The sequence below is a fragment of the Lucilia sericata genome, unplaced genomic scaffold, assembly GCF_015586225.1.
Source record: "Lucilia sericata isolate MDLA Ls3-8-SP2 unplaced genomic scaffold, ASM1558622v1 Contig000194F_arrow, whole genome shotgun sequence".
NCBI classification, from domain to species: Eukaryota; Metazoa; Arthropoda; class Insecta; order Diptera; family Calliphoridae; genus Lucilia; species Lucilia sericata.
Window position 1 is genome coordinate 229,884 of NW_023994222.1, and position 26,355 is coordinate 256,238.

General features: G+C 25.5%; 2 protein-coding genes across 4 annotated transcripts in view; one reads left to right on the forward strand and one right to left on the reverse strand.

Annotated features, from left to right (window-relative positions):
* LOC119601863 (fasciculation and elongation protein zeta-2) overlaps nt 1-22,261 on the reverse strand; it is a 56,599-nt gene extending 34,338 nt beyond the window's left edge. The window contains exons 1-2 of one of the 3 annotated variants that reach the window (XM_037953084.1): nt 22,008-22,246; nt 21,151-21,915 (exon numbers count right to left, since the gene is read on the reverse strand). In XM_037953084.1, the coding sequence (XP_037809012.1) occupies nt 21,151-21,638 (488 nt within the window). In that variant the 5' untranslated portion in view covers nt 21,639-21,915; nt 22,008-22,246. Of the gene's footprint in view, nt 1-21,150 lie in introns of all 3 variants that reach the window. The other 2 variants (XM_037953086.1, XM_037953085.1) reach the window with 2 other exon arrangements.
* Nucleotides 22,262-24,337: 2,076 nt separating this feature from the next.
* Nucleotides 24,338-24,987, forward strand: LOC119601865 (lectin subunit alpha-like). The gene is made up of 2 exons (XM_037953088.1): nt 24,338-24,476; nt 24,538-24,987. The coding sequence occupies exons 1-2, from the start codon at nt 24,357-24,359 to the stop codon at nt 24,907-24,909; spliced, it is 492 nt and encodes a 163-aa protein (XP_037809016.1). The 5' UTR covers nt 24,338-24,356; the 3' UTR covers nt 24,910-24,987.
* Nucleotides 24,988-26,355: the final 1,368 nt, after the last annotated feature.

The window sequence follows — 26,355 nt, forward strand, 5'->3', positions numbered from 1 at the left end:
TAATAAGGGGAGTTTAAAAATGAAAGAAACTTTAAGAATTTGTGGAAATTTTTTAAAAAATTTATAATTTTTTTAAGAAAATTTTGGGAAATTTCAAAAAATCAAGAAATTTTAGTTTTTTGTTGCTTGTTAGGAACCCCCTTAATAATTTTCTGTTTGAAAGTCTCTGAGACATGATGACACATATTTTGCTTAATACTTGTCTAATTAATGAAAAAATTTTATAAATTTTATAATTAATATTAATTGTTTTTGTTAATTTTTAAACATTTAAACAAAAACTAAAGAAACACGCATGAGTTTTTTTCATATTAAATGGTTTATAACATGTGTTTTTTATGATTCATTTACATTTTTGGATCTTTGTCATTATAACCATTCAACTGTCATTTATTTGTTTAGAGTTTTTGCTGTTGTTGTAGTGTTCAAAAACAACATATGACACTTAGAAAATGTAAGTGTCATAGGAAAAAAGCCACCACCCACTTTTTTTTAAAACAAACAAAATTTGACCAACAAATATTAGTTTCCCAATAAATTGTATACTTTAAGCCAGCTTGGACATGTGTAATGATCATTTACAACAGTTCATTAAACAAAAGGTAAACAAACGCATACAGAAACATGTGTTTGAAACCAAGTTCCTCTGTCTCTGCTACTCCCCCTAAGTGTTTATTAACTTCCGCACCTATTTTTTTTGCTGCAAAATAGCAACAACAATATACAAAACATTTCGAGATTACACGCACTTGAGGAAAGAGTAAAAACTTTCTATTTTTTTTTTTGGTTTATTTCCAAAGAAACGCATACAATTTTTGGCAAAGGTTTTTTTTTTTTTAAAATTAATATTTAATAGAGGAATTTTTAATTAAATTTAAAATAGGAAATAAACAAAAGAAAGAAATAATAAAGCAAAACAAATGAAATAAAGTGTAAAAGAAAGTGTTTTAAACTACAAAAAGGGCGTTTACCCTAGACAAAACTAATAAACAATAACAAAAAACAAATAATTTTTAAAAAAATAATTAAAAATTCTCGGTAAAAACTTTATAACTTAAAATTGTCATAAAATTAACAACTAAAAAAAATTATACGAATAATCGCATATTTTTGTTAACGGTTAACCGATTAATATTAACACTTTTCACTAAATTTTATAACACTTTTATGTTGCAATTATTAATATCAATTAAATAACAAAATTTTTCTTCAAACGGTTACTTTTTATTCGGTTACTTTTAGTAGCGGTTATTCGGTTTTACGATTAATCGTTAAAATTTTAAAGAAACAAATACCTATAAGGGAGAGATGTAACATGTAATCAAAGAAATTCCATAAAATTTCCGATTATTCGACTATTTTCTACAACGGGTAACCGAATAATCGTTAAAATTAACACTTTCTACTGAATTTTATAACACTTTTATGTTGAAATTATTAATAACAATAAAATAACAACATTTTTCTGCAAACGGTTACTTTTTATTCGGTTACTTTAAGTAACGGTTATTCGGTTCTACGATTAATCGTTAAAATTTTAGAGAAACCAATACCTATAACGAATTAAAGTATCATGTAAAGAAAGAAATTCCAAAAAATTTTCGATTATTAGCATATTTTCTACTACGGGTAACCGAATAATCGTTAAAATTAACACTCTCCACTGAATTTTACACCATTTTTATGTAAGAATTATTAATAGCAATTAAATTAAAAATTTTTTCTTCAAACGGTTACTTTTTATTCGGTTACTTTAATTAACGGTTATTCGGTTTTACGATTAATCGTTAAAATTTTAGAGAAACAAATACCTATAAGGGATAGAAGTATCATGTAATCAAAGAAATTTCAAAAAAAAAATCCGATTATTCGCATATTTTTTTACAACGGGTAACCGAATAATCGTTAAAATTTAGCCTTATCAATAAATTCTATACCATTTTTAAGTAAGAATTATTAATAGCAATTAAATTACAATATTTTTCTTCAAACAGTTACATTTTATTCGGTTACTTTAAGTAACGGTTATTCGGTTCTACGATTAATCGTTAAAATTTCAGAGAAACCAATACCTATAACGAATTAAAGTATGATGTAAAGAAAGAAATTCCAAAAAATTTCCGATTATTCGAATATTTTCTACAACAGGTAACCGAATAATCGTTAAAATTAACACTTTTCACTCAATTTTAAACCACTTTTATATTGAAAATATCAATAACAATAAAATTACAACATTTTTCTTCAAACTCTTACTTTTTATTCGGTTACTTTAAGTAACGGTTATTCGGTTTTACTATTAATCGTTAAGATTTTTAACAAAACCTCAATATTTCTTCTAGCTAGTCTAGAAAAAAGTAGTTTTTGACTTTTTCCTTTCAAATAAAAGATTTTTTTATGGAATTTGTTAAATATTTCCTTAAAACAACTAAATATGTATACAAATGGCTTATGGAATATTCGCGAATTTTTCAAAATTAATCGCAAATTATAGTAAAAAGTGTAAATTTTAAGTTCTTTCTAGAAAACACAGACGTTTTTTTTATAGAATTTTACAAAAATTTCCGTTTAATCCCATAATTATTTTAATGGCTTAAGGAATATTCGCGAATTTTCAAAGATTATTCGCAAATAATCTAGAAAGTAGGGATTATTGAGATTTTCCTTTCAAAACAAGGTAAGTCTTATATAGAAATTGTTAAAAATTTTCCTTAAAGCTAATAAATATTTAAACGAGTTAAGGAATATTCGCGAATTTTTCAAAATTTATCGCGAATTAGTCAAGAAAAGGTAAATATTTAGTAGGTGTTCCGGGAAAACACAGAGATTTATTATAGAACTTGGTAAGGATTTGTTTTAATCCATTAATTACTTTTACGGTTTAAAGAATATTCGCGAATGTTTAAAGATTAATCGCGATTAATCTTTAAAAAAGTGAAATTTTGTCTTTTTCTTTTAATTTTCATAATTCCTTTGGAAATTTCTTTAGTTTTAACACAATTTCTTTGGCTAATAGCTTAAAGAATATTCGCGAATGTTCAAAGATTAATCGCGATTAATCTTAAAAAAGTGAAATTTTGTGTTTTTCTTTTAACCTGCTTAATTCCTTTAGAAATTTCTTTAGTTTTAACACAATTTCTTTGGCTAAAGTTTAAAAGAAATCTACAAAAAAAACTGGTACAATCTTTTAAAAGACAAAAGTCATAAATCTTTTTAAAACTGTTTACGTAAAAACTGTCGAAAAGAAAAATAAATAGCAAGCAGCAGGCCAGGCCGTTAGTTAACATTACATTTCAAATGTGTGTGTTATTTGGAACCCAGCTGCAAGAGGTTTTTTTCTTGGTTTTTGATTTAAATAAAACAAATTTTTTTTCGCTACATCATCATCATCATTTATGTGCAAGAGTTTCCTGTACCGCTCACGTCACCCTTTCAAAGTTGCAACACTATCTTTCGGACAATTTGAATGTTGCAGTTGAGAAACAGATTAAAGAAAATGAAATTGCACAAAACCAAAGCAAACAAATAAATAAACAAAAAAAGCTGCTGCGTTATAAAACATAAACATATTTAACGGTCAATACCAGGAGCAGGGGGTGCTAGAGGAAAAGAGGCTTGAAAAAGAGATTGTTTCAAAAAGGAAAAAGAGTTAAGAAACTAGCAGAAGTAAGAAAGAAAGAGATGTGTATAAAAAACCAGAACAAACCACAACAATGGAGACGACTTGGAAGATGTTTAACCACACTTGCCTTTAACAACTTGTGGGTTCAGGCTTTAAAAACTTTAAAATTCAACTAACAAACACTCCCTCGTTCCCTAAGCAGAAACTTGTTCAAGTTTCTCTTAGCCCTGTTGTCCACACATTCGTTAAAATTCGTTTTTTTGTTGTAGTGGGAAATTACATATCATTCCATTCCCACACCCCGCTTCATAATAAACCTTCCACCAAAAGACATTTATCGTCATCAACATCATCATATCTCTCTTATATACCTCAAATGTTCATTAAGTCTTCTTCCTCGGTCCAAAGTTGTTTTCATACGTAAATCACGTTTTTCATAAAATCTTCAAGTACTGGAACAAAAAAAAAAAAAAAAAACAGAAACTGCAAGAATGTTTGGTTCGCCTTTTTTGTTGTTGTAATGAAATGAAATTGTTCTTCAAGAACGTGGTGTTGTTTTGTTTGCTGTTGATGAGGTTGGCGTACAAAAAACATTCAAGTTATTCTTTCCAGGAAATATGTAGGACTTTGTTAGGAAGCATCATTAAAATTTTATACAACTAATTTTCAAGTCGTGACAGAAAAAGTTCAGAAAATGTTGTACTTTTGCCTATTACTGATTATTTCTAATATTTGCAATCAAAAATATATAAATTTCTTCAATTTAAAAATAGTAGTAAATCTACAACTTTTTTTCAAAATGTAGGAAAATGTCAAATTTTTTTCAATTTTTCGTTTATTTGAGTTCTTCTTGTTAAATAAAAGCTAAAATGTCATTAAATTCCTTATTAAAAAATGGTAGTAGATCTACTACTTTTTTAAATTATGAAGAGAAAACTAAAAATTTTATAATTTTTGTTTAATCCTAATCACTACTATTATTCTCCGTAAGAAAATGCATATATTTCCTTGATTTAAAAATAGTAGTAAATCTACTACTATTTTCAAAATGTAGGAAAATGACGAATTTTCCCAACTTTTAGTTTATTTGAGTTCTTTTTGTTAAATAACAGCAAAAATTTCATCAAATTTCCTATTTAAAAAAGGTAGTAGATCTACTACTTTTTTAAATAATGAAGAAAAAACAAAAATGTTTATATTTTATGTTTACTCCTAATCACTACTATTATTTTCCGTGAGAAAATGCATATATTTACTTGATTTAAAAATAGTAGTAAATTTACTACTTTTTTTCAAAATGTGGAAAAATGACAAAATTTTTTCAGCTTTTGTTTTAGTTAAGTTCTTCTCGTTAAATAACAACTAAAATTGCATAATTTTTTTTACTTAAAAAAGGTAGTAGATCTACTACTTTTTTAAATTATGCATAAAAAAGTAAAATTTTTATATTTTTTGTTTATTTGTAACCATTACTGCCATTTTCAATAACAAAATATATAAATTTCCATTTCCTTTAAAAATAGTAGTATATTAACTACTTTTTTTCAAAGTGTAAGAAAATGTAAAATTTCTTTAAACTTTTAGTTTATTTGTGTTATTCTTGTTAAATAACAACTAAAATTTCATCAAATTTCTTATTTAAAAAAGATAGTAGATCTAATACTTTTTTAAATTATGAGGAAAAAACTAAAATTTTTATATTTTTTGTTTTTTTTTTTCTAATAACTACTATAATTTTCCATAAGAAAATATAAAAATTTCCCTAATTTAAAAAAGGTAGTAGATCTACTACTTTTTTAAAAAGTGGGAAAGTGGTAAATTTTTTTAACTTTTGGTTTATTTAAGTTCTGCTTGTTATACCACAAATTAAATTTCAACAAATTTCTTATTTTAAAAAGGTAGTAAATCTACTACTTTTTTTAATTGTAAAAAAAATTTTAAATTTTTATATTTTTAGTTTACTTATGACTATGAATAACATTTGCAGTAATAAAATTTATAAATTTCCTAATTTTAGAAAAAGTACTAAATCTACTACTATTTTAAAATATTGGTAAAACTACTTAATTTAGTTATTTTTCGTTTACAAAGAACTTTTGACACAACTTTCATTAAAATTTTATAATTTGATAGGGTTTTAAAAGGTAATAAATCTACTACTCTTTTCTTTTAAGAGCAAATGGTCCCAAAAAGATAACGTAAAAGAAAGAATGGATGTGAAGTTAAATTTCGAAATTTATTATCCGAGACAAAAACCATCAACATTAACAGAATTATGTTTAAATGCTAACAGAGCACTGTTAGGGTGTTTAGGATAAGGTGGGAGCATTCAAAATGGAATTTTGGACACATTCAAACACCAAATGGACCACTAGCGACGACAGCGGTAGCCAACCTCCTACACTCCAAAAATTAAAGTCACATATTAAATTTCTTTAAAATTATCCAATTGTTTAATCTTAAAAATCTAAAAAAGTTTACGGATGCAAATTTTCAAATCCAGGGGACCTGGAGAAGATGGGCGTATGGAACTTCATGGAAATTTTTAACAACCAATCTATCTATGATATTTAGTGAATAAAATCTTTCAAAGATGGAGATTTCATATCAAATTTTCAAAATTTTGAAAATTTCAATTTCTTGGGAAGAAAAATCTGAAATCCAGGAGACCTGGAGAAGATGGGCGAATGGAACTTCATGGAAATTATTAATAACCAATCTATCTATGATATTTGGTGGATAAAATCTTTCAAAGATGGAGATTTCATATCAAATTTTCAAAATTTTGAAAATTTTAATTTCTTGGGAAGAAAAATCTGAAATCCAGGAGACCTGGAGAAGATGGGCGGATGGAACTTCATGGAAATTTTTAATAACCAATCTATCTATGATATTTGGTGGATAAAATCTTTCAAAGATGGAGATTTCATATCAAATTTTCAAAATTTTGAAAATTTCAATTTCTTGGGAAGAAAAATCTGAAATCCAGGAGACCTGGAGAAGATGGGCGGATGGAACTTCATGGAAATTTTTAATAACCAATCTATCTATGATATTTGGTGGATAAAATCTTTCAAAGATGGAGATTTGATAGGAAATTTTAAAATTTTGAAAATTTTAATTTCTTGGGAAGAAAAATCTGAAATCCAGGAGACCTGGAGAAGATGGGCGGATGGAACTTCATGGAAATTTTTAATAACCAATCTATCTATGATATTTGGTGGATAAAATCTTTCATAGATGGAGATTTGATAGGAAATTTTAAAATTTTGAAAATTTTAATTTCTTGGGAAGAAAAATCTGAAATCCAGGAGACCTGGAGAAGATGGGCGGATGGAACTTCATGGAAATTTTTAATAACCAATCTATCTATGATATTTGGTGGATAAAATCTTTCAAAGATGGAGATTTGATAGGAAATTTTAAAATTTTGAAAATTTTAATTTCTTGGGAAGAAAAATCTGAAATCCAGGAGACCTGGAGAAGATGGGCGGATGGAACTTCATGGAAATTTTTAATAACCAATCTATCTATGATATTTGGTGGATAAAATCTTTCAAAGATGGAGATTTCATATCAAATTTTCAAAATTTTAAAATTTCCTATCAAATCTCCATCTTTGAAAGATTTTATCCACCAAATATCATAGATAGATTGGTTATTAATAATTTCCATGAAGTTCCATTCGCCCATCTTCTCCAGGTCTCCTGGATTTCAGATTTTTCTTCCCAAGAAATTGAAATTTTCAAAATTTTGAAAATTTGATATGAAATCTCCATCTTTGAAAGATTTTATTCACTAAATATCATAGATAGATTGGTTGTTAAAAATTTCCATGAAGTTCCATACGCCCATCTTCTCCAGGTCCCCTGGATTTGAAAATTTGCATCCGTAAACTTTTTTAGATTTTTAAGATTAAACAATTGGATAATTTTAAAGAAATTTAATATGTGACTTTAATTTTTGGAGTGTAGGAGGTTGGCTACCGCTGTCGTCGCTAGTGGTCCATTTGGTGTTTGAATGTGTCCAAAATTCCATTTTGAATGCTCCCACCTTATCCTAAACACCCTAACAGTGCTCTGTTAGCATTTAAACATAATTCTGTTAATGTTGATGGTTTTTGTCTCGGATAATAAATTTCGAAATTTAACTTCACATCCATAAAGAAAGAAGAGTGTAAAAACTGTAACAAAAAAGTTCATTTAACATGATTAACCATTAATCAATTATAAAACAAAATATTAGTTTAACTGATATTTAACTAACAAATTATCTAACACACAATTGTGTTTAAATGTTGTTGTAGGTGTCATCTCTCATTGTCTGTCTGGTTAAACAAAACTAAATATACAATATTTTTAAAATTAACATAATAAAACACTAACGTGTATAAGTAACGTTAACTCAGCTTTAGTATAACAAACGTTTTGTTTTTCCAGTTTTATAAAATAAATAATAAATTTAAAAACAAACAATAAAAATAATAATAAAACCCAAACAGTATGAGTAAATATTATTTGCTCTAACATATGAAACGTGATGCTGCAATCTAACCGAAAAAAAAAATTATATTACACAGACACGGGCGATTATATGAGAAAAAGAAGAAAGAATATGTAAAACAAATAGAGAAAAAATATACAAAAAAAGTTATTAAAAATAAAAACCAACAAAATTCAAAAACACTCTTAAAGGTGAAGAAGCAGTGAAGGTAAACGCATGTAAGTGGTGTTTTACTTTACTTGAGATGGGTGATGAATTACAATTGCGGCGTATGGCTACTAGCAAAGCGTTTAAATGTTTGTTAATCAAGTAATTTTGTTTAGGGTTAATGATGTGAATGTGGGTTAGTGTGGTTATGTAAGGGAGTTATAGTTGGTTTTACTTAAATTACATAAAAAATTAGAGGGGTTTTATTGACAATCGAGTTTAAATATAATGAAAAAGTAATTGCAAACAAAAAATACATAAATTTCTAGATTTTAAAAAATAGTAGTAAATCTACTACTTTTTTTAAAAAGTAGGAAAATGTAAAAATTCTTTAAACTTTTGGTTTATTTGAGTTCTTCTTGTGAAATAACTGAAAAATTTCATCAAATTTCTTATTTAAAAAAGTAGTAGATATACTACTTTTTTATATTATGTATAAAAAAAGAAAAATTTTATATTTTTTGTTTATTCGTGACCACAACAAAAATTTTTTTTAAGAAAATCTATAAATTTCTTCAATTTAAAAAAAGTAGTATATCTACTACTTTTTTAAAAAGTAGGAAAATGTCCAAATTTTTTAATTTTTTTGTTTATTTGTATTCCTCTTGTTAAATAACAGCTAAAATTTCATAAAGTTTCTTATTTAAAAAAGGTAGTAGATCTACTACTTTTTTAAATTATAAACATTTTTATATTTTTAGTTTCTCCGTGATCACCACTACTGTTTACAATAAGAAAATCTATAAATTTCTTTAATTTAAAAAAGGTAGTAGAAATACTACTTTTTAAAAAAGTAGAAAAATGTCAAATATTTTTAAACGTTTGTTTTATTTGAGTTCTTTTTGTAAAATAACAGCTAAAATTTCATAAAATTTCTTATTAAAAAAGGTAGTAGATCTACTACTTTTTTAAATTATGCAAAAAAGAAAATTTTTTTTATTTTTTGTTTATTTCTGACCACAATAATTATTTTCAATAAGAAAATCCATAAATTTCTTTAATTTAGAAAAGGTTGTGAATCTACTACTTTTTAAAAAAGTAGGAAAATGTCAAAAATGTTTAAACTTTTATTTTATTTCAGTTCTTTTTGTTAAATAACAACTACAATTTCATAAAATTTCTTATTTAAAAAATGTAGTAGATCTACTACTTTTTTAAATTATGCAGAAAAAAATTTAATTTTTATATTTTTTGTATATTCGTGACCACACTAATCATTTTCAACAAGAAAATCTATAAATTTCTTTAATTTAAAAATAGTAGTAAATCTACTACTTTTTCAAAAAGTAGGAAATGTCAAACATTTTCAAACTTCTGGTTTATTTAAATTCCTCTTGTTAAATAACAGCTAAAATTTTAATAAATTTCTTATAAAAATAAAGGTAGTAGATCTACTACATTTTTAAATTATTCCGAAAAAAGTAAAATTTTTATATTTTTTGTTTATTCGTGACCACAATAATCATTTTTAACAAGAAAATCTATAAATTTCTTTAATTTAAAAATAGTAGTATATCTACTACTTTTTTAAAAAGTAGAAAAATTGTCAAAATTTTTTAAACTTTTGGTTTAATTGAGTTCTTCTTGTTAAATAACAGCTAAAATTTTATCAAATTTCTTATTTAAAAAAGGTAGTAAATCAACTACCTTTTTAAATTACGACTAAAAAAAGTAAAATTTTTATATTTTTTATTTTAATTAAGACTTTTAATACAGTTTCTTATAATAATTTATATAAATTTTCCTATTTTAAAAAAGGTAGTAAATCTACTACTTTTTTCAAATATAAGCAAATTTGCAAAATTTTTATGTTTTATAATTCTTTATGATTATTATGTATGAAAATGAAAAAGTATATGATTTTTTTTATTTAAAAAAAGTAGTATATCTACTAATCAAAAATGAAGGAATGTTTAAAAAGCATTATGAGGACTTTTCATAAGTTTGTTGTCTTGTCGCCTAACGTTTCTATTGTATTTTGATTCTTTTGATTAACCTTAACTGAAGGTTAACTGCTGTTAATCTCTTGAACAAAAATGTACTTTTCTCAAACATTTCATTATATGTTTTTCGCTTAAGTGGCGGGTTTTTTCCACATTTTTTCTCTTTTATTTTTATTTATTTAAGTATTTCGTTGCTTAATCCAGGGGAATTTCTAGATTTGAAAAAATTAAAACCTTAAAAATACCTTTACATTTAGGTAAATAAAAACAAAATCAAAAGACTTAAAGGAGAAACTGCTAACAGCCGCTAAGTCTATAGAGCGGAGAGTATGGGGCAGCAGGTAGTTGTTTAAAGTCTGAACCAAACTCTAGGTGCTTTTGTTTAAAATTGTATATTTATTTAGACCTCATGTTGTGTTAATTGTAGGCGAGTGTTATTTGAAAAAGGGGACATGTTTATCTGTAATTCATAGAAAATATTCTTTATACAAAAATCTTGTATGCTTCAGAAGACATTTTCAATTGCTATAACTGAAGTATTTGAATTTGAATGAAGAGTTGTGAATTGTTGTTGGGCTGTTGGATGGATGATGTTGATAATGATCTTTTTTGTTGTTTAGGAATGTTTGTTGTCTAAAGTAATTAACGTGAAAATGAGGTGTAAATTATGCTTTTACAAAAATTTCATAACTGAAGAAGAGAAAAAGTAGATAAGATTTTTTGGTTTTTTAATTAATGAAGGGTAAGGGATATAAAAAGGGAATGTTTATTTAGTTTAAGTTTAAATTTAGTTTATAGTTTTTAAATGTGTCATTTAAACATTTAAGAAACAATTTGGTAATAATTTTCTAAAGCTGATCATTAGCTACTAGCGCTGAGTGACGCCTAAACCATTTAATTGTGTTAAAAAACGGGTTAAATTCTCTTAAAAAGTATCAAATAGTCTAGTTTATAGACAAGTCTATAGTCAAGTCTATAGTCTAGTCTATAGTGAAGTCTATAGTCTAGTCTGTAGTCTAGTCTGTAGTCTAGTCTATAGTCTAGTCTATAGTATAGTCTATAGTCTAGTCTATAGTCTAGTCTATAGTCAAGTCTATAGTCTAGTCTATAGTCTAGTCTATAGTCTAGTCTATAGTCTAGTCTATAGTCTAGTCTATAGTCTAGTCTATAGTCTAGTCTATAGTCTAGTCTATAGTCTAGTCTATAGTCTAGTCTAGTCTAGTTACAGTCTAGTCTATAGTCTAGTCTATAGTCTAGTCTATAGTCTAGTCTATAGTCTAGTCTATAGTCTAGTCTATTAGTCTAGTCTTAGTCTAGTCTATAGTCTAGTCTATAGTCTAGTCTATAGTCTAGTCTATAGTCTAGTCTATAGTCTAGTCTATAGTCTAGTCTATAGTCTAGTCTATAGTCTAGTCTATAGTCTAGTCTATAGTCTAGTCTATAGTCTAGTCTATAGTCTAGTCTATAGTCTAGTCTATAGTCTCTAGTCTATAGTCTAGTCTATAGTCTAGTCTATAGTCTAGTCTATAGTCTAGTCTATAGTCTAGTCTATAGTCTAGTCTATAGTCTAGTCTATAGTCTAGTCTATAGTCTAGTCTATAGTCTAGTCTATAGTCTAGTCTATAGTCTAGTCTATAGTCTAGTCTATAGTCTAGTCTATAGTCTAGTCTATAGTCTAGTCTATAGTCTAGTCTATAGTCTAGTCATAGTCTAGTCTATAGTCTAGTCTATAGTCTAGTCTATAGTCTAGTCTATAGTCTAGTCTATAGTCTAGTCTATAGTCTAGTCTATAGTCTAGTCTATAGTCTAGTCTATAGTCTAGTCTATAGTCTAGTCTATAGTCTAGTCTATAGTCTAGTCTATAGTCTAGTCTATAGTCTAGTCTATAGTCTAGTCTATAGTCTAGTCTATAGTCTAGTCTATAGTCTAGTCTATAGTCTAGTCTATAGTCTAGTCTATAGTCTAGTCTAGTCTAGTCTATAGTCTAGTCTATAGTCTAGTCTATAGTCTAGTCTAGTCTAGTCTATAGTCTAGTCTATAGTCTAGTCTATAGTCTAGTCTATAGTCTAGTCTATAGTCTAGTCTATAGTCTAGTCTATAGTCTAGTCTATAGTCTAGTCTATAGTCTAGTCTATAGTCTAGTCTATAGTCTAGTCTATAGTCTAGTCTATAGTCTAGTCTATAGTAGTCTATTCTAGTCTATAGTCTTCTATAGTCTAGTCTATAGTCTAGTCTATAGTCTAGTCTATAGTCTAGTCTATAGTCTAGTCTATAGTCTAGTCTATAGTCTAGTCTATAGTCTAGTCTATAGTCTAGTCTATAGTCTAGTCTATAGTCTAGTCTATAGTCTAGTCTATAGTCTAGTCTATAGTCTAGTCTATAGTCTAGTCTATAGTCTAGTCTATAGTCTAGTCTATAGTCTAGTCTATAGTCTAGTCTATAGTCTAGTCTATAGTCTAGTCTATAGTCTAGTCTATAGTCTAGTCTATAGTCTAGTCTATAGTCTAGTATATAGTCTAGTATATAGTCTAGTATATAGTCTAGTCTATGGTCTAGTCTATAGTCTAGCACCTTTAAAATAGTACTTTTTGATACTTTTTTAAATGTTGTCGAAAATGTGAAATTTTTGAAGTTTTTCTTAAAATTTCCTAAATTTCAAAACAAAATCTTTAGATTTTGACCCATAAAGAAGTCAATAACATTTAGTTATTTATTTCTTGGCAAGTGTTATGTGATTTTACATAATCCAATTGTTTTTGCCTTCATAATATATTGATCAATCACTTTAGACCCCCCTCAAAACCTCCTTTAGCATATAATATTTTACTGTAAAGTACAGTAAACTTAAATATATACTCGTTCATAAAATATTAGTTTTTACACTATATGTTCAACTGGTAGTCAAGGAAACCGTCATAACAACACAATAAATTTATAAACCCACCAAAGCACCCAAAAAAATTTTCCCTTTACACCTCCTCTCTACATCCCCTGCTCGCTAAAGAGTATAAATAAAAAGCCACCCTTTTTGTTTAACTTTTTTAAACAACAATTGTAAAGTGTTCCAGGGGTCATTAAAGAGAAAAAAATACAAAAGCACAAGCCGGTAGTTTGTGTTTTTAGCACGTAAATAGAATTTTCAACTAGATTCATATAAAAATGTACTATTTTGCCACTAATAAAAACTGCACCCCCAAAAGTTATATATATACAAACTGGGGACATATAACAACCCCAACCCCACCACCACCTTCTCTATTCGACTGCTGATGATGACAACATTTTTTGCTTAAACGAAAGGGGAGGTTGTTGATTCATAAAGAAAAAAAAAACTGAGCTAGCCAAAGCTGCAGCTTTTGCTATTAAATTTATTTTAGTTTGAAGCTTATTTTTTTGATGTTTAAGGGTTGTTTGTTGCTAGTTTCTAACTAGTTTTCTAGTTAAGCAAAATAAACTAAAACGAAAAAAGAAAACAACAACATTAAAGACTTTTTTATGTTTTTGAAGTGTGCTGTGGAATGGAAATGACATTTTGTGTTAAAGGTTTTTAGGTTTTTCTTTGAAAACGAAGAATTATGAATAAAAGAAAAACTTGAACGACACATATTAACTAATAATAGAAACACACTAAACACAAAAAGTAAACAAATCAATAAAGTTAATAAGTAGTATAGAAAAAACAATAAAGAATCATATATAGAACAAGAAAAGGTCATATAAAACAAAAATCTTTCACTTTGAAACCTTTTTTTACTAAAAATATACATATTCCAAATTGTTTGAAAATAGTAGTAGAAATACTACTTTTTTAGAAAGGCCAAATTATTAACAAAATTTATTGCAAACCTTATTTTAAAGAGAAATATTACTTTTTAAACTATTTTCTACCAAAAATAAAATAGTAGTAGAAATACTACCTTTTAAAATTTGAGGATTTTAAACCAAAATATTATTAAAACTATCAAAAAACTATTTTGCAGCCATTTTTTATTAAAAATTGTTATATTTAAAAACTTGTTTTAAATAGTAGTAGAAATACTACCTTTTTTAATATAGTCATATTAATGAAAAAATCACTGTAAACATTATTTTAACCTAATTTTAAGCAAATTATTGCTTTTGAAAACCTTTTCTACCAAAAATAAAATAGTAGTATAAATACTACCTTTTTAAATTTGAAAATTTTAAACAGAAAATTCAATTAAAACCTTTAAAAACATAACTACAACCACTTTTTATTAAAAATTATTTAATTTAAACACTTTTTGAAAATAGTAGTAGAAATACTACCTTTTTTAATATAGTAAAATTAATGAAAAAATCACTGTTAACATAATTTTAACTTTATTTTAAGCAAAATATTACTTTTTAAAACATTTTTTATAAAAAATAAATTAGTAGTAGAAATACTACCTTTTTAAAATCACCCATTTCTTGTAAAAAAATTGTATTAAATTACTTCAAATCATATTTCAAGGCAATAAACAATATTTTTATACAAATTTCTGTCAATATATATACAATTTTAACACTTTTAAAAAAGTAGTATATATACTACTTTTTTCAAAATGTTTAATAAACATAAAAAATTGCCGTTAACAAAATTTTAAAACCATTCAAGCCATTTTCTAGCTAAAATTAGAAAATTTTATTAAATTTAAAAAAAAAGTACTAAAAATACTACCTTTTTTAAATTTCAGGTTTTCATTTAAAAAATTTTAAAAATTGCAATAAACAACTATTTCTAAAATTTTTAAACTTTTTTTCTTCAAAAATATAAATAGGCATTTTGAAAAAAAGTAGTAGATATACTACATTTTTAAAAAGTCGATATTAATGAAAAACATTTTTTTAAAACGTATTTTAAAGCAATTAGAGAGTTTTTATATGAATTTTAAACAAAAATGAAAAAGTAGTAAATCTACTACCTTTTTAAAATGTTACATCTTTCATAAAAAAATTCAATTAAAACTGTTCAGAATCATGGTTTTAAGTAGACTGTAATATTTTTAAGCAATTTTCTTCAAAATTTATTACATTTTAGGCATTTAAAAAAGTAGTAGAAATACTACGTTTTTAAAAAGTTGATATTAATGACAAAAATTATTTTAAAACCTATATTAAAGCAATATGAGAGTTTTTATATGAATTTTTAACAAAAATTAAAAAGTAGTAAATCTACTACTTTTTTATAATTGTGCATTTTTGGCTAAATTTTCCACTAAAACACTTGAAAATCATGTTTTAAAGTAATCTATTGTAAAAAATATTAAATTTTAGGTATTTAAAAATAGTAGTATAAATACTACTTTTTTCAAAAACATAAAATTATGTTAAAAAAAAACATATTTTTTAGAATCTTCTGTATATTTGTTCAATAACTTGTTATTTTTTATAATTTTAAAGACACACTCCTCAAATATATTTCATTTTCTTAAGCGTGGGTGTATGTTAGTTGTTCGTCTTCAGACAGAAAAAAAGTATCGTAAATTAGTTTTAACAATATTAGTAGTAAATGACTACATTTTATTAAGAGAAAATAATCATGTTTGTGTTCAGCTATGTAGTTTTACGCTAATTAAAGCAAATTAAAGTCAAATTTATAGTTAAATAAATAAATATTTATAGAAAATGAAAAGTAAGAAATTTTTCTTTTTTTTTTAAATATTTGCATGATTTTTTTAACGCTTTTAGCTTTGACTGTTGTCTTCTGAAAGCTACAAGATGTTTTATATGATTTCTCCATAAATTTTTTTTCTGTTCAGTTCGCCTGTGTGAACAATAAAAAATAAAACAATATTTTCAATAACACATTGCATGTTATAAATTAAACAACATTGTTGGTTTTTTTCTTGTTCAGACGTACATATATTATATGGGGATTAAAACGAAAAAGTGATTTCAGCAAATAAATATAAAAATTGAGATGAACTGCTACACCCCCTCCTACTGCTGCTTCATTTCGATGGCTGTGATTTTTTTGTTTAAACAAATAAATAAATTGTGTATCAAAAAAGGTCATCAGTTGTTGAAATGAAAGGTTATCATCGTTATTGTTTAAATGTTAAGAAAAACAACTTGCAAACACTATTTCAGTTCTAGTTCACTTGCAGTTCTGTTCTAGTTCTGTTCTAGTTCTGTTCAAGTTCTGTTGTAGTTCTGTTCTAGTTCTGTTGTAGTTCTGTTGTAGTTCTGTTCTAGTTCTGTTCTAGTTCTGTTCTAGTTCTGTTCTAGTTCTGTTCTAGTTCTGTTCTAGTTCTGCTCTAGTTCTGTTCTAGTTCTGTTCTAGTTCCGTCTTAGTTCTGTTCTAGTTCTGTTCTAGTTCTGTTCTAGTTCTGTTCTAGTTCTGTTCTAGTTCTGTTCTAGTTCTGTTCTAGTTCTGTTCTAGTTCTGTTCTAGTTCTGTTCTAGTTCTGTTCTGTTCTAGTTCTGTTCTAGTTCTGTTCTGTTCTGTTCTAGTTCTGTTCTAGTTCTGTTCTAGTTCTGTTTTAGTTCTGTTCTAGTTCAGTTCTAGTTCTGTTCTAGTTCTGTTCTAGTTCTGTTCTAGTTCTGTTCTAGTTCTGTTCTAGTTCTGTTCTAGTTCTATTCTAGTTCTATTCTAGTTCTGTTCTAGTTCTGTTCTAGTTCTATTCTAGTTCTGTTCTAGTTCTGTTCTAGTTCTGTTCTAGTTCTGTTCTGGTTCTGTTCTGTTCTAGTTCTGTTCTAGTTCTGTTCTAGTTCTGTTCTAGTTCAGTTCTAGTTCAGTTCTAGTTCAGTTCTAGTTCAGTTCTAGTTCAGTTCTAGTTCAGTTCTAGTTCAGTTCTAGCTCAGTTCTAGTTCAGTTCTAGTTCAGTTCTAGTTCAGTTCTAGTTCAGTTCTAGTTCAGTTCTAGTTCAGTTCTAGTTCAGTTCTAGTTCAGTTCTAGTTCAGTTCTAGTTCAGTTCTAGTTCAGTTCTAGTTCAGTTCCAGTTCAATTCTAGTTCAGTTCTAGTTCAGTTCTAGTTCAGTTCTAGTTCAGTTCTAGTTCAGTTCTAGTTCAGTTCTAGTTCAGTTCTAGTTCAGTTCTAGTTCAGTTCAGTTCTAGTTCAGTTCTAGTTCAGTTCTAGTTCAGTTCTAGTTCAGTTCTAGTTCAGTTCTAGTTCAGTTCTAGTTCAGTTCTAGTTCAGTTCTAGTTCAGTTCTAGTTCAGTTCTAGTTCAGTTCTAGTTCAGTTCTAGTTCAGTTCTAGTTCAGTTCTAGTTCAGTTCTAGTTCAGTTCTAGTTCAGTTCTAGTTCAGTTCTAGTTCAGTTCTAGTTCAGTTCTAGTTCAGTACGAGTTCAGTTCTAGTTCAGTTCTAGTTCAGTCCTAGTTCAGTTCTAGTTCAGTTCTAGTTCAGTCCTAGTTCAGTTCTAGTTCAGTTCTAGTTCTGTTGTAAAGTTTGATCTGTAGTCTGTTCTGCAGCTGACTTCAGTCACAACTGCCTTAGTGTAAAATATCAAAATGAATGACATACATATATGTAGCACTTCACATGTCAACTTAAGTAATGAAATGTCAAATTCAAGATTGTTTATAAAATAAAACATATTTTTCTTTAATTCCACAAAATTTAAACAAATTTTGTATTGAAAACAACAGTGACGTAATTTACATGAGAAATGAGTCATAATTTATTTAACATTATTATCACTTTCTAAGAATAATTTCAAATAATTAAATAAATAGATAAACTAAATGTTCAATTGATAACAGTGAATAAAGTAAATAATTTCTTGTATAATAAGTAATAAAAAAGAAAAAAAAAGAAGAAAACAGCCAACAAACTACTTGACTTTTTGCTATAAATAATTTCCACTTTTTCTTCTGTCAACAATTTCATTACTTTAAGTTTGTAGTTATTATAAAGAATACAATTTCCATAAAATTCCATTGCGAACCACACAGGGAATCTCCATAATTGAACTTTTTGTTGTCATTAAATTGAACTTCCTCTTTAGCCCTTTTTTATTTCAAAGCTCTAAAGTCGTCGTGTGCTAAGCTTGAAATTTAAATTTCGCTGTTTGCATATTAAATTAAAAGCCACTTGGTATACAGTCTACATATAACTTTTAAGTTTTCCTCCATATACAATTTATGTTTATTTAAAATTCTTTACTGTTTCTTTCAAATAAATACGACAACAGACTGTGTGTCTGACATCATCGTTTTTAAATTAAATGTAATTAGAAAAAAATTCTAATTAAAATAAAAATTTGGATTTTGTTATAAACAAAAAAGTAAATGAAAACAAAAACAGAAATTTTGCTTAAAAACACAAAATTTACTACTTTTTATCCAAAAAAGTTTTTTCCATAGTAGAAGCATTATTTTCTCTTATTAACATAGCAAAAATGTGTTAATAAAAAAGGTAGTAGATTTACTACTTTTTTATTTTTGCTTTAAAATTATGTTAAACAGTAGTATTTGACATTTAAAATGATTTTTGTTCATTTTTAATGATTTTTAAAAAAGTAGTATTTCTACTACTTTTTTTAAATCCTTCAAATTCTATATTTTTTAAGCAAAATGCCTTTTTTATAGTATAAACAAATTAAAAAAAGTATTCTAAATAAAGATTCTACTTAAAAGTTACAAATTAAAAAAAGTAGTAGATTTACTACTTTTATATTTTGGCTAAAAAATCATTTCAAAATTGTTGAAATGCTGCAAAATAAGTTTTAAAATGATTTTTTGTGTTAATAGCGCTTTTTAGAAAAAGTAGTATTTCTACTACTTTAAAAAAATGCTTAAAATTCCATATTTCTTTAACAAAAATTATTTTAAAATGTTATAAAAAGCTATAAAACGTATTCTAAATAAAAATTTTACTTAAAATATAAAATTAAAAAAAGGTAGTAGATTTACTACTTTTTTGTTTATGCTAAAAAATCATTTCAAAATTGTTTAATTGCTGCAAAAAAAAGTTTAAAATTATAAGACAATGTTAGATGACAGAAAATTATATAAAATTCTAGTATTTTTAGTAAAAAAGTACTTTTTTTAAAAATGCAGTATTTTTCAAAATGCTCTAAAAACCTGAGGAAACTGTATGATTTCTCTTTATTATAAATATATAGAGAAAAGAACATAAATATTTTATAATTTTTGCAAGAAAAGTGCATTTTTAAAAAAGGTAGTATTTTTACTACTCTTTTAAAAATGTTCCAAAATCGTTGAAAATGTTTGTGCGACATAATGTTTGTGCGAGATAATTTAAAATTCTGGTATTTTGTGTAAAAAATACTACCTTTTTAAAAAGGTAGTATTTCTACTACTTTCTTGAAAATGCTTAGAAGGATAAAATGTTAAAAATTATTGAGAGACAGAAGTTTAACAAAAATTTTGTTATTTTGGGTAAAAAATACTTATTAAAAACGGTAGTGTTTCTACTACTATATTAAAAATGTTCAAAAACAGGAATAAAATGTTTAAAATTGTTGAGGGACAGACGTTTATTAAAAATGTTGATATTTTGGACAGAAAATCACTTCTTTGAAAAGGTAGTATTTCTACTACTTTTATTAAAATATTTAAAAACACGAATAAAATGTTAAAAATTGTTGAGGGACAGAAGTTTAACAAAAATTTTGTTATTTTGGCTAAAAAAATACTTTTTAAAAAAGGTAGTATTTCTACTACTATTTTAAAAATTTTCAAAAACATTTTAAAATTGTTAAGTACAGAAGTTTATTACAAATTTTAATATTTTGGATGAAAAATCACTTTAAAAAGGTAGTATTTATACTACTCTTTCGAAAATGCTTAAAAACAAGAATAAAATGTTTAAAATTGTTGAGGGACAGAAGTTTAACAAAAATTCTGTTATTTTGGGTAGAAAAGTACCTTTTTAAAAAGCTAGTATTTCTACTACTATTTCAGAAATGCTTTAAAAACTTGAATATTTTTTTTTAATTGTTGGGGGACAGAAGTTTAATAAAAATTCTGATATTTTGGGTAGAAAAGTACCTTTTTAAAAAGGTAGTATCTCTACTACTATTTTAAAAATGTTCAAAAACAAGAATAAATTGTTTAAAATTGTTGGGGGTCAGAAGTTTATTACAAATTTTGATATTTTGGGCAAAAAAGTACCTTTTTAAAAAGGTAGTTTTTCAACTACTATTTTAAAAATGCTCTCTAAACTTGAAAAATTAGTTTAAAACTATTGTGGCATATACATTTATTAAAAATTTTTATATTCTGAATAAAAAAAAAAAAAAACTTTTTTAAAAAAGTAGTATTTCTACTACTATTTCAAAAATGTTGTAAAAGCATGAAAAATTTGTCTAAAATTGTTGTGGAATACAAATTTAATAAAAATTCTGATATTTTGGGTAAAAAGTACGTTTTCAAAAGGTAGTATTTTTACAATTTTCTTGCGATAAAATTAGCATAAGATTTATTAGTCCAGAATATATGTAAATAGCAATGTGTTTGTTTTAAAAAAAATATTTTTTTTATTAAATTTTTAACAAAAAGTAGTTTTTTGGGGAATTTTTGTTAAAAATCGATTTATCGATTAAGATTTTGGTACGTTTTTCAATTTCTATTGTTAAAAAAATAAGAATTTAGATAAAATTTAAACATTTTGTGGGGAGTTAAAGGAAAAAGGGCAGGGTTTTTGTTAGAAAAGCTGGAGGCTTGGATAAAAATCTATGACAAATTCCAAAAAAAAAAAAAAAGATTACGTCGTTGTCCTTTTGGAAAAAGAAGAACACAACAACTATAGCAACAAAATTGAGGTTACTAAAGCGCAGAAGCGAGATTTCTTTTTTACAAATTCGATAAAAGTCAAGTGTATGGAATTGTTTGTATTGCTTTTCTGCTAAAAAAAATAGTTAATAATTTGTTAAACATAAAAAAATATTAACTAGGTACTTACTGGCATTCATTCATAATTTCCTCTTGACTGCGTACTTGTACGGGCGCCAGCGCCTCAACATTTTCCTCATAGTTACCAAAACACTTAGTGATTTTCTCATCGAACGTATTGACCAAATCCTCCAAACTGCCACCGAAAGTTTCACCAAAATTATCCACCGATTCACCGGCATTCATAGATTGCTTATGCGGCTCCAAAGTAGTATCAAAAGCCGACATATCTTCACCCATTAAAGTATTACAATTGGGACTTATGTTGCCCGTATAGCCACCATTCTTGCTAACATGAGCATCTCGTACAGCCTCCTCCAGCAAACGTATCTTATTTTCCTGCTGGGCCAGTGGATCTTTGAGATTTAGATTTAAAGTGTCATTGAGTTGATTTTGATTAGAGATGAAATCACAGCCGGCCCAGTCATCGGTTTCATCTAGTTTTGCCAAAGGAGCCTCAAATTTAAGCTCGGCCATTTTTGAACCGAGGTCACGCATGGCCCAAATACACGAACTTTAGTTAAACTCTTTTTGCCAAAGAAATGACAAAATCTTCTAGCGATAAAAGCTTTTAATTTATAGCAAATTTAGTTGATTTTTTGTTAAAATTTATAATTTTATCATTGACTCTATTATTTGTTATTATTTTCTTCTTTTTTCGCTAGAAAACACACTTTATCTCTTTTTTTTCTAAACACACACGCACACACTTGCTCTTTAAACAACCCCCTTTGTGTTTTGTTGTTGTTTGTTTGTAATTGTTTTTATTTTTTTGCTGAAAAAGAAAACAAAAAGAGAGCCGTGAGGGGTGTTTTTGTTTTAATTTTGGTGTATATTTTTTTCTTGACAATTTTTTCACTATTTCACCTTTAACTACACTTGTTTTAATTTATTTTTCTTCTTCGTTTTAATCACTTTTCTTTATTTATATTAATTCTGTTTAATTTTATTACAATTAATTAAAATTTTCTGTAATTTCTTTTTACTTTAAGTTTAAATAAAACTAGTTGAAATTATATTATTACACTTTGTTTTTTTTATTTCTTAATTTTCTTTTGCTTTGCTATGTCTTTAGTTAAGCGCTCACGACAACCGTTTAGCTCAAGAGTAAATGAAATACTAAACAAAAAACCACTCATTTAGTAAAGAAGAGCTAAGGAAAAGAAAATTGCAAATAAAAATAATAGAGTTACCAGCTGCTGAAGAAATGAAGCGTTTAAAAAGCGCTAAAATGGTAAAAATATAAAAAAACACAAAAAAATTTACAGAAAATCTAACTAACTAACTAACTAACTAACTAACTAACTAACTAACTAACTAACTAACTAACTAACTAACTAACTAACTAACTAACTAACTAACTAACTAACTAACTAACTAACTAACTAACTAACTAACTAACTAACTAACTAACTACTAACTAACTAACTAACTAACTAACTAACTAACTAACTAACTAACTAACTAACTAACTAACTAACTAACTAACTAACTAACTACTAACTAACTAACTAACTACTAACTAACTAACTAACTAACTAACTAACTAACTAACTACTAACTAACTAACTAACTAACTAACTAACTAACTAACTAACTAACTAACTAACTAACTAACTAACTAACTAACTAACTAACTAACTAACTAACTAACTAACTAACTAACTAACTAACTAACTAACTAACTAACTAACTAACTAACTAACTAACTAACTAACTAACTAACTAACTACTACTAACTAACTAACTAACTAACTAACTAACTACTAACTAACTAACTAACTAACTAACTAACTACTAACTAACTAACTAACTACTAACTAACTAACTACTAACTAACTAACTAACTAACTAACTACTAACTAACTAACTAACTAACTAACTAACTAACTAACTAACTAACTAACTAACAACTAACTAACTAACTAACTAACTAACTACTAACTAACTAACTAACTAACTAACTAACTAACTACTAACTAACTAACTAACTACTAACTAACTAACTACTAACTAACTAACTAACTAACTAACTAACTAACTAACTAACTAACTAACTACTAACTAACTAACTAACTAACTAACTAACTAACTAACTAACTAACTAACTAACTAACTAACTAACTACTAACTAACTAACTAACTAACTAACACTAACTAACTAACTAACTAACTAACTAACTAACTACTAACTAACTACTAACTAACTAACTAACTAACTAACTAACTAACTAACTAACTAACTAACTAACTAACTACTAACTAACTAACTAACTACTAACTAACTAACTAACTAACTACTAACTAACTAACTAACTAACTAACTAACTAACTAATTACCTAACTTTGAAAATTCGAACTTAAATTTAAATATTTGAAAGTTCGAACAAATTTAAATGGTTTTCGTTAATTTCGTAAATTCGAAATTAATTTAGAATTTACATATTTCTTTTAAATTGATAAAATTTTGTGTCAAAATCTTAATATTTTAAAGTTTAAATGAGTTTTTAATAAAATTTTTTCAATTGATCAAATTTTGTTAATTTCGAAAATTCGAACTTAATTCCGAATTTCTAGATTTCTTTTAAAATGTTCAAATATTGTATAAAATCTTATTATATTCAATATTGAGAAGAATTTTGAAAAAAATTTAATGATTTTTGTTGATTTCGAAAATTCTATTTAATTTAATACTTCTAGATTTCTCTTAAAATGCTCAAATTTTATTTAAAATATTATTATTTCAAAGTTTAAATAAGTTTTAGATGAATTTAGAACAAATTTTAATGATTTTTGTTAATTTCGAAAATTCGAACCTAATTTCGAATTTCTAGATTTCTCAAGAAAATGGTAAAATTTGCTTTAAAATCTTATTATTTCAAAGTCTAAATAAGTTTCTGATCAATTTTGATGAGCATTTTTGATATTTATTGAAAACTTTTATGGATTATGAAAAATTTTACGTTTTTAAAGAAATTTCTTCAACAAAACACTTTTTGTTTAGAAAACCTTTAAAACCCCTTGTAGGGTATAACATAAATTCTTGATTTTAACAAAATCTTGAAGCATTTACTCATGTTAATTTTTTTTTTCTTTTTCATTTCATAAATATTTTTATCAAATAAAAACCGCATTATGCATTATTCAAGAAAAAAATCGTGTATAAAATTGTATGGAAATTTATAAATTTTAGTATTTTCTTGTTTGGACACCAACATGAAACAACAAATTTTGCTTTTGCTCGCCATTTTAGCGGCCTGCGCTTTTGCCCAAAAGCCAGATCATTTGTTTAAATCATCTAAAAATAATGAATTTTTTATAATGCCGACGAAAAAAGTAAGAATTTAAAGAAATTTTATTAGAAAAATCAAAATAAAATAAATTATTTTTCAAATAGTACACTTGGCAAGAGGCTTTAAAAGAATGCGAGAGCCGCGATATGGATTTATTGACCATAGAAAATGCAGATAAGGCAAAAGAGATTAAGGAAATGCTGCAAAAAGTATTTTCAGGCAAACCTATACCTCGTTTTTATGTGGGCGCTAATGATCTCGAAAAATTCCGTGAATTTACTTGGATTTCCTCCACAGTAAGTGGTCCCTTTACCTATACCAATTGGGAGCCAAGTGAACCGAATAATTATAAAAATCAAAATGAACGTTGTGTTAATATTGGTTTTCATGGCACCGATCAGTGGAATGATGTTAATTGTGATCGAAAATATGGTTTTATATGCCAGGAAAGATGGGAAACTGGAAGTTTGATTTAAAAATTTAAATGCAAATAAATTTTTTTTATAATATTTTTAAAGAAATTTTTTTAAAAAAAACTATTAAAATTTAATTGAAATAAATTTTGAAAATTTTATTTAAAACATTTATTTACAAAAAAACATTTATTTACAACAATTATTTTTAAAAATTTATAAAATTTTTTATAAAACTTAATGAAATCTTGACTCTCAAACTGTAGAGGGTAAGGATTTTTAATAAATTTCAAATATTCTAATTCCTTTAAATAATATAAAATATTGAAATGATTGTTTTATAATTTTTTCAGCAAATTTTTAAAAAGTTTTAATAAAAGTTTTTAAATTTGAATCTTATGATTTTGTTTTTATTTTAATTGATATAACTATGAAAGTAAGTCAGGGTTATTTTAGCACAATATATATACTTACATACATATGTATATAAAAATGATTAAAGATAAAAACCACAATACTTCCTTTTCTGGAAATACATATTTAAATGACACCCTACACCCATAAAAAAGGTAATTGCAGGAAACAATCTCATTGAAACACATTTCTAAATAAATTTAAAAAATTAAATCCATAAAATTTTATTTCAAAAATCTATTAAATCTTAATATTTCAGAGTTTAAATAGGTTTTAAAGGGATTTTTCACAAATTGGAACAATATTTCTTAATTTTGAAAATGTGAACTTAATTTCAAAATAAATTTTTTGTTCAAAAATTTAAAATTTTTACTAAAATCTTAATATCTTAAAACTTAAAATACGTATTAAAAGAATATTTTAACAAATTTGAAAGATTTTTGTTTATTTCGAAAATTCGAATTTAGTTCAAATTAAAATTTTCTTTAAAAAATTTAAAATTTTTACTAAAATCTTAATATCTTAAAACTTAAAATACGTATTAAAATAATTTTTTAACAAAATTTCAAAATTTTTTGTTGATTTCGAAAATTCGAACTTAATTTCAAAATAAATTTTTCTTTCAAAAATTTAAAATTTTTAATAAAAACTTAATATCTAAAACTTAAATTGCATTTTAAAAGAATTGTTCACAAATTTGAAAGATTTCTGTTAATTTCGAAAATTCGAACTTAATTTCAAAATAAATTTTTTGTTCATAAATTTAAAATTTTTACTAAAATCTTAATATCTGAAACTTAAAATGCTTTTTAAAAGAATTTTTTAACAAATTTAAAAGATTTTTGTTTATTTCGAAAATTCGTACTTAATTTCAAAATCAATTTTTTGTTCAAAAATTTAAAATTTTTACTAAAATCTTAATATATAAAACTTAAAAAGCGTTTTGAAAGAATTTTTTAACAAATTTGAAAGATTTTTGTTAATTTCGAAAATTCGAATTTAATTCCGAATTAAATTTTTCTTTAAAAAATTTTAAATTTTTACTTAAATCTTAATATTTTAGAGTTTAAATGAGTTTTAAATGGATTTTGTTCC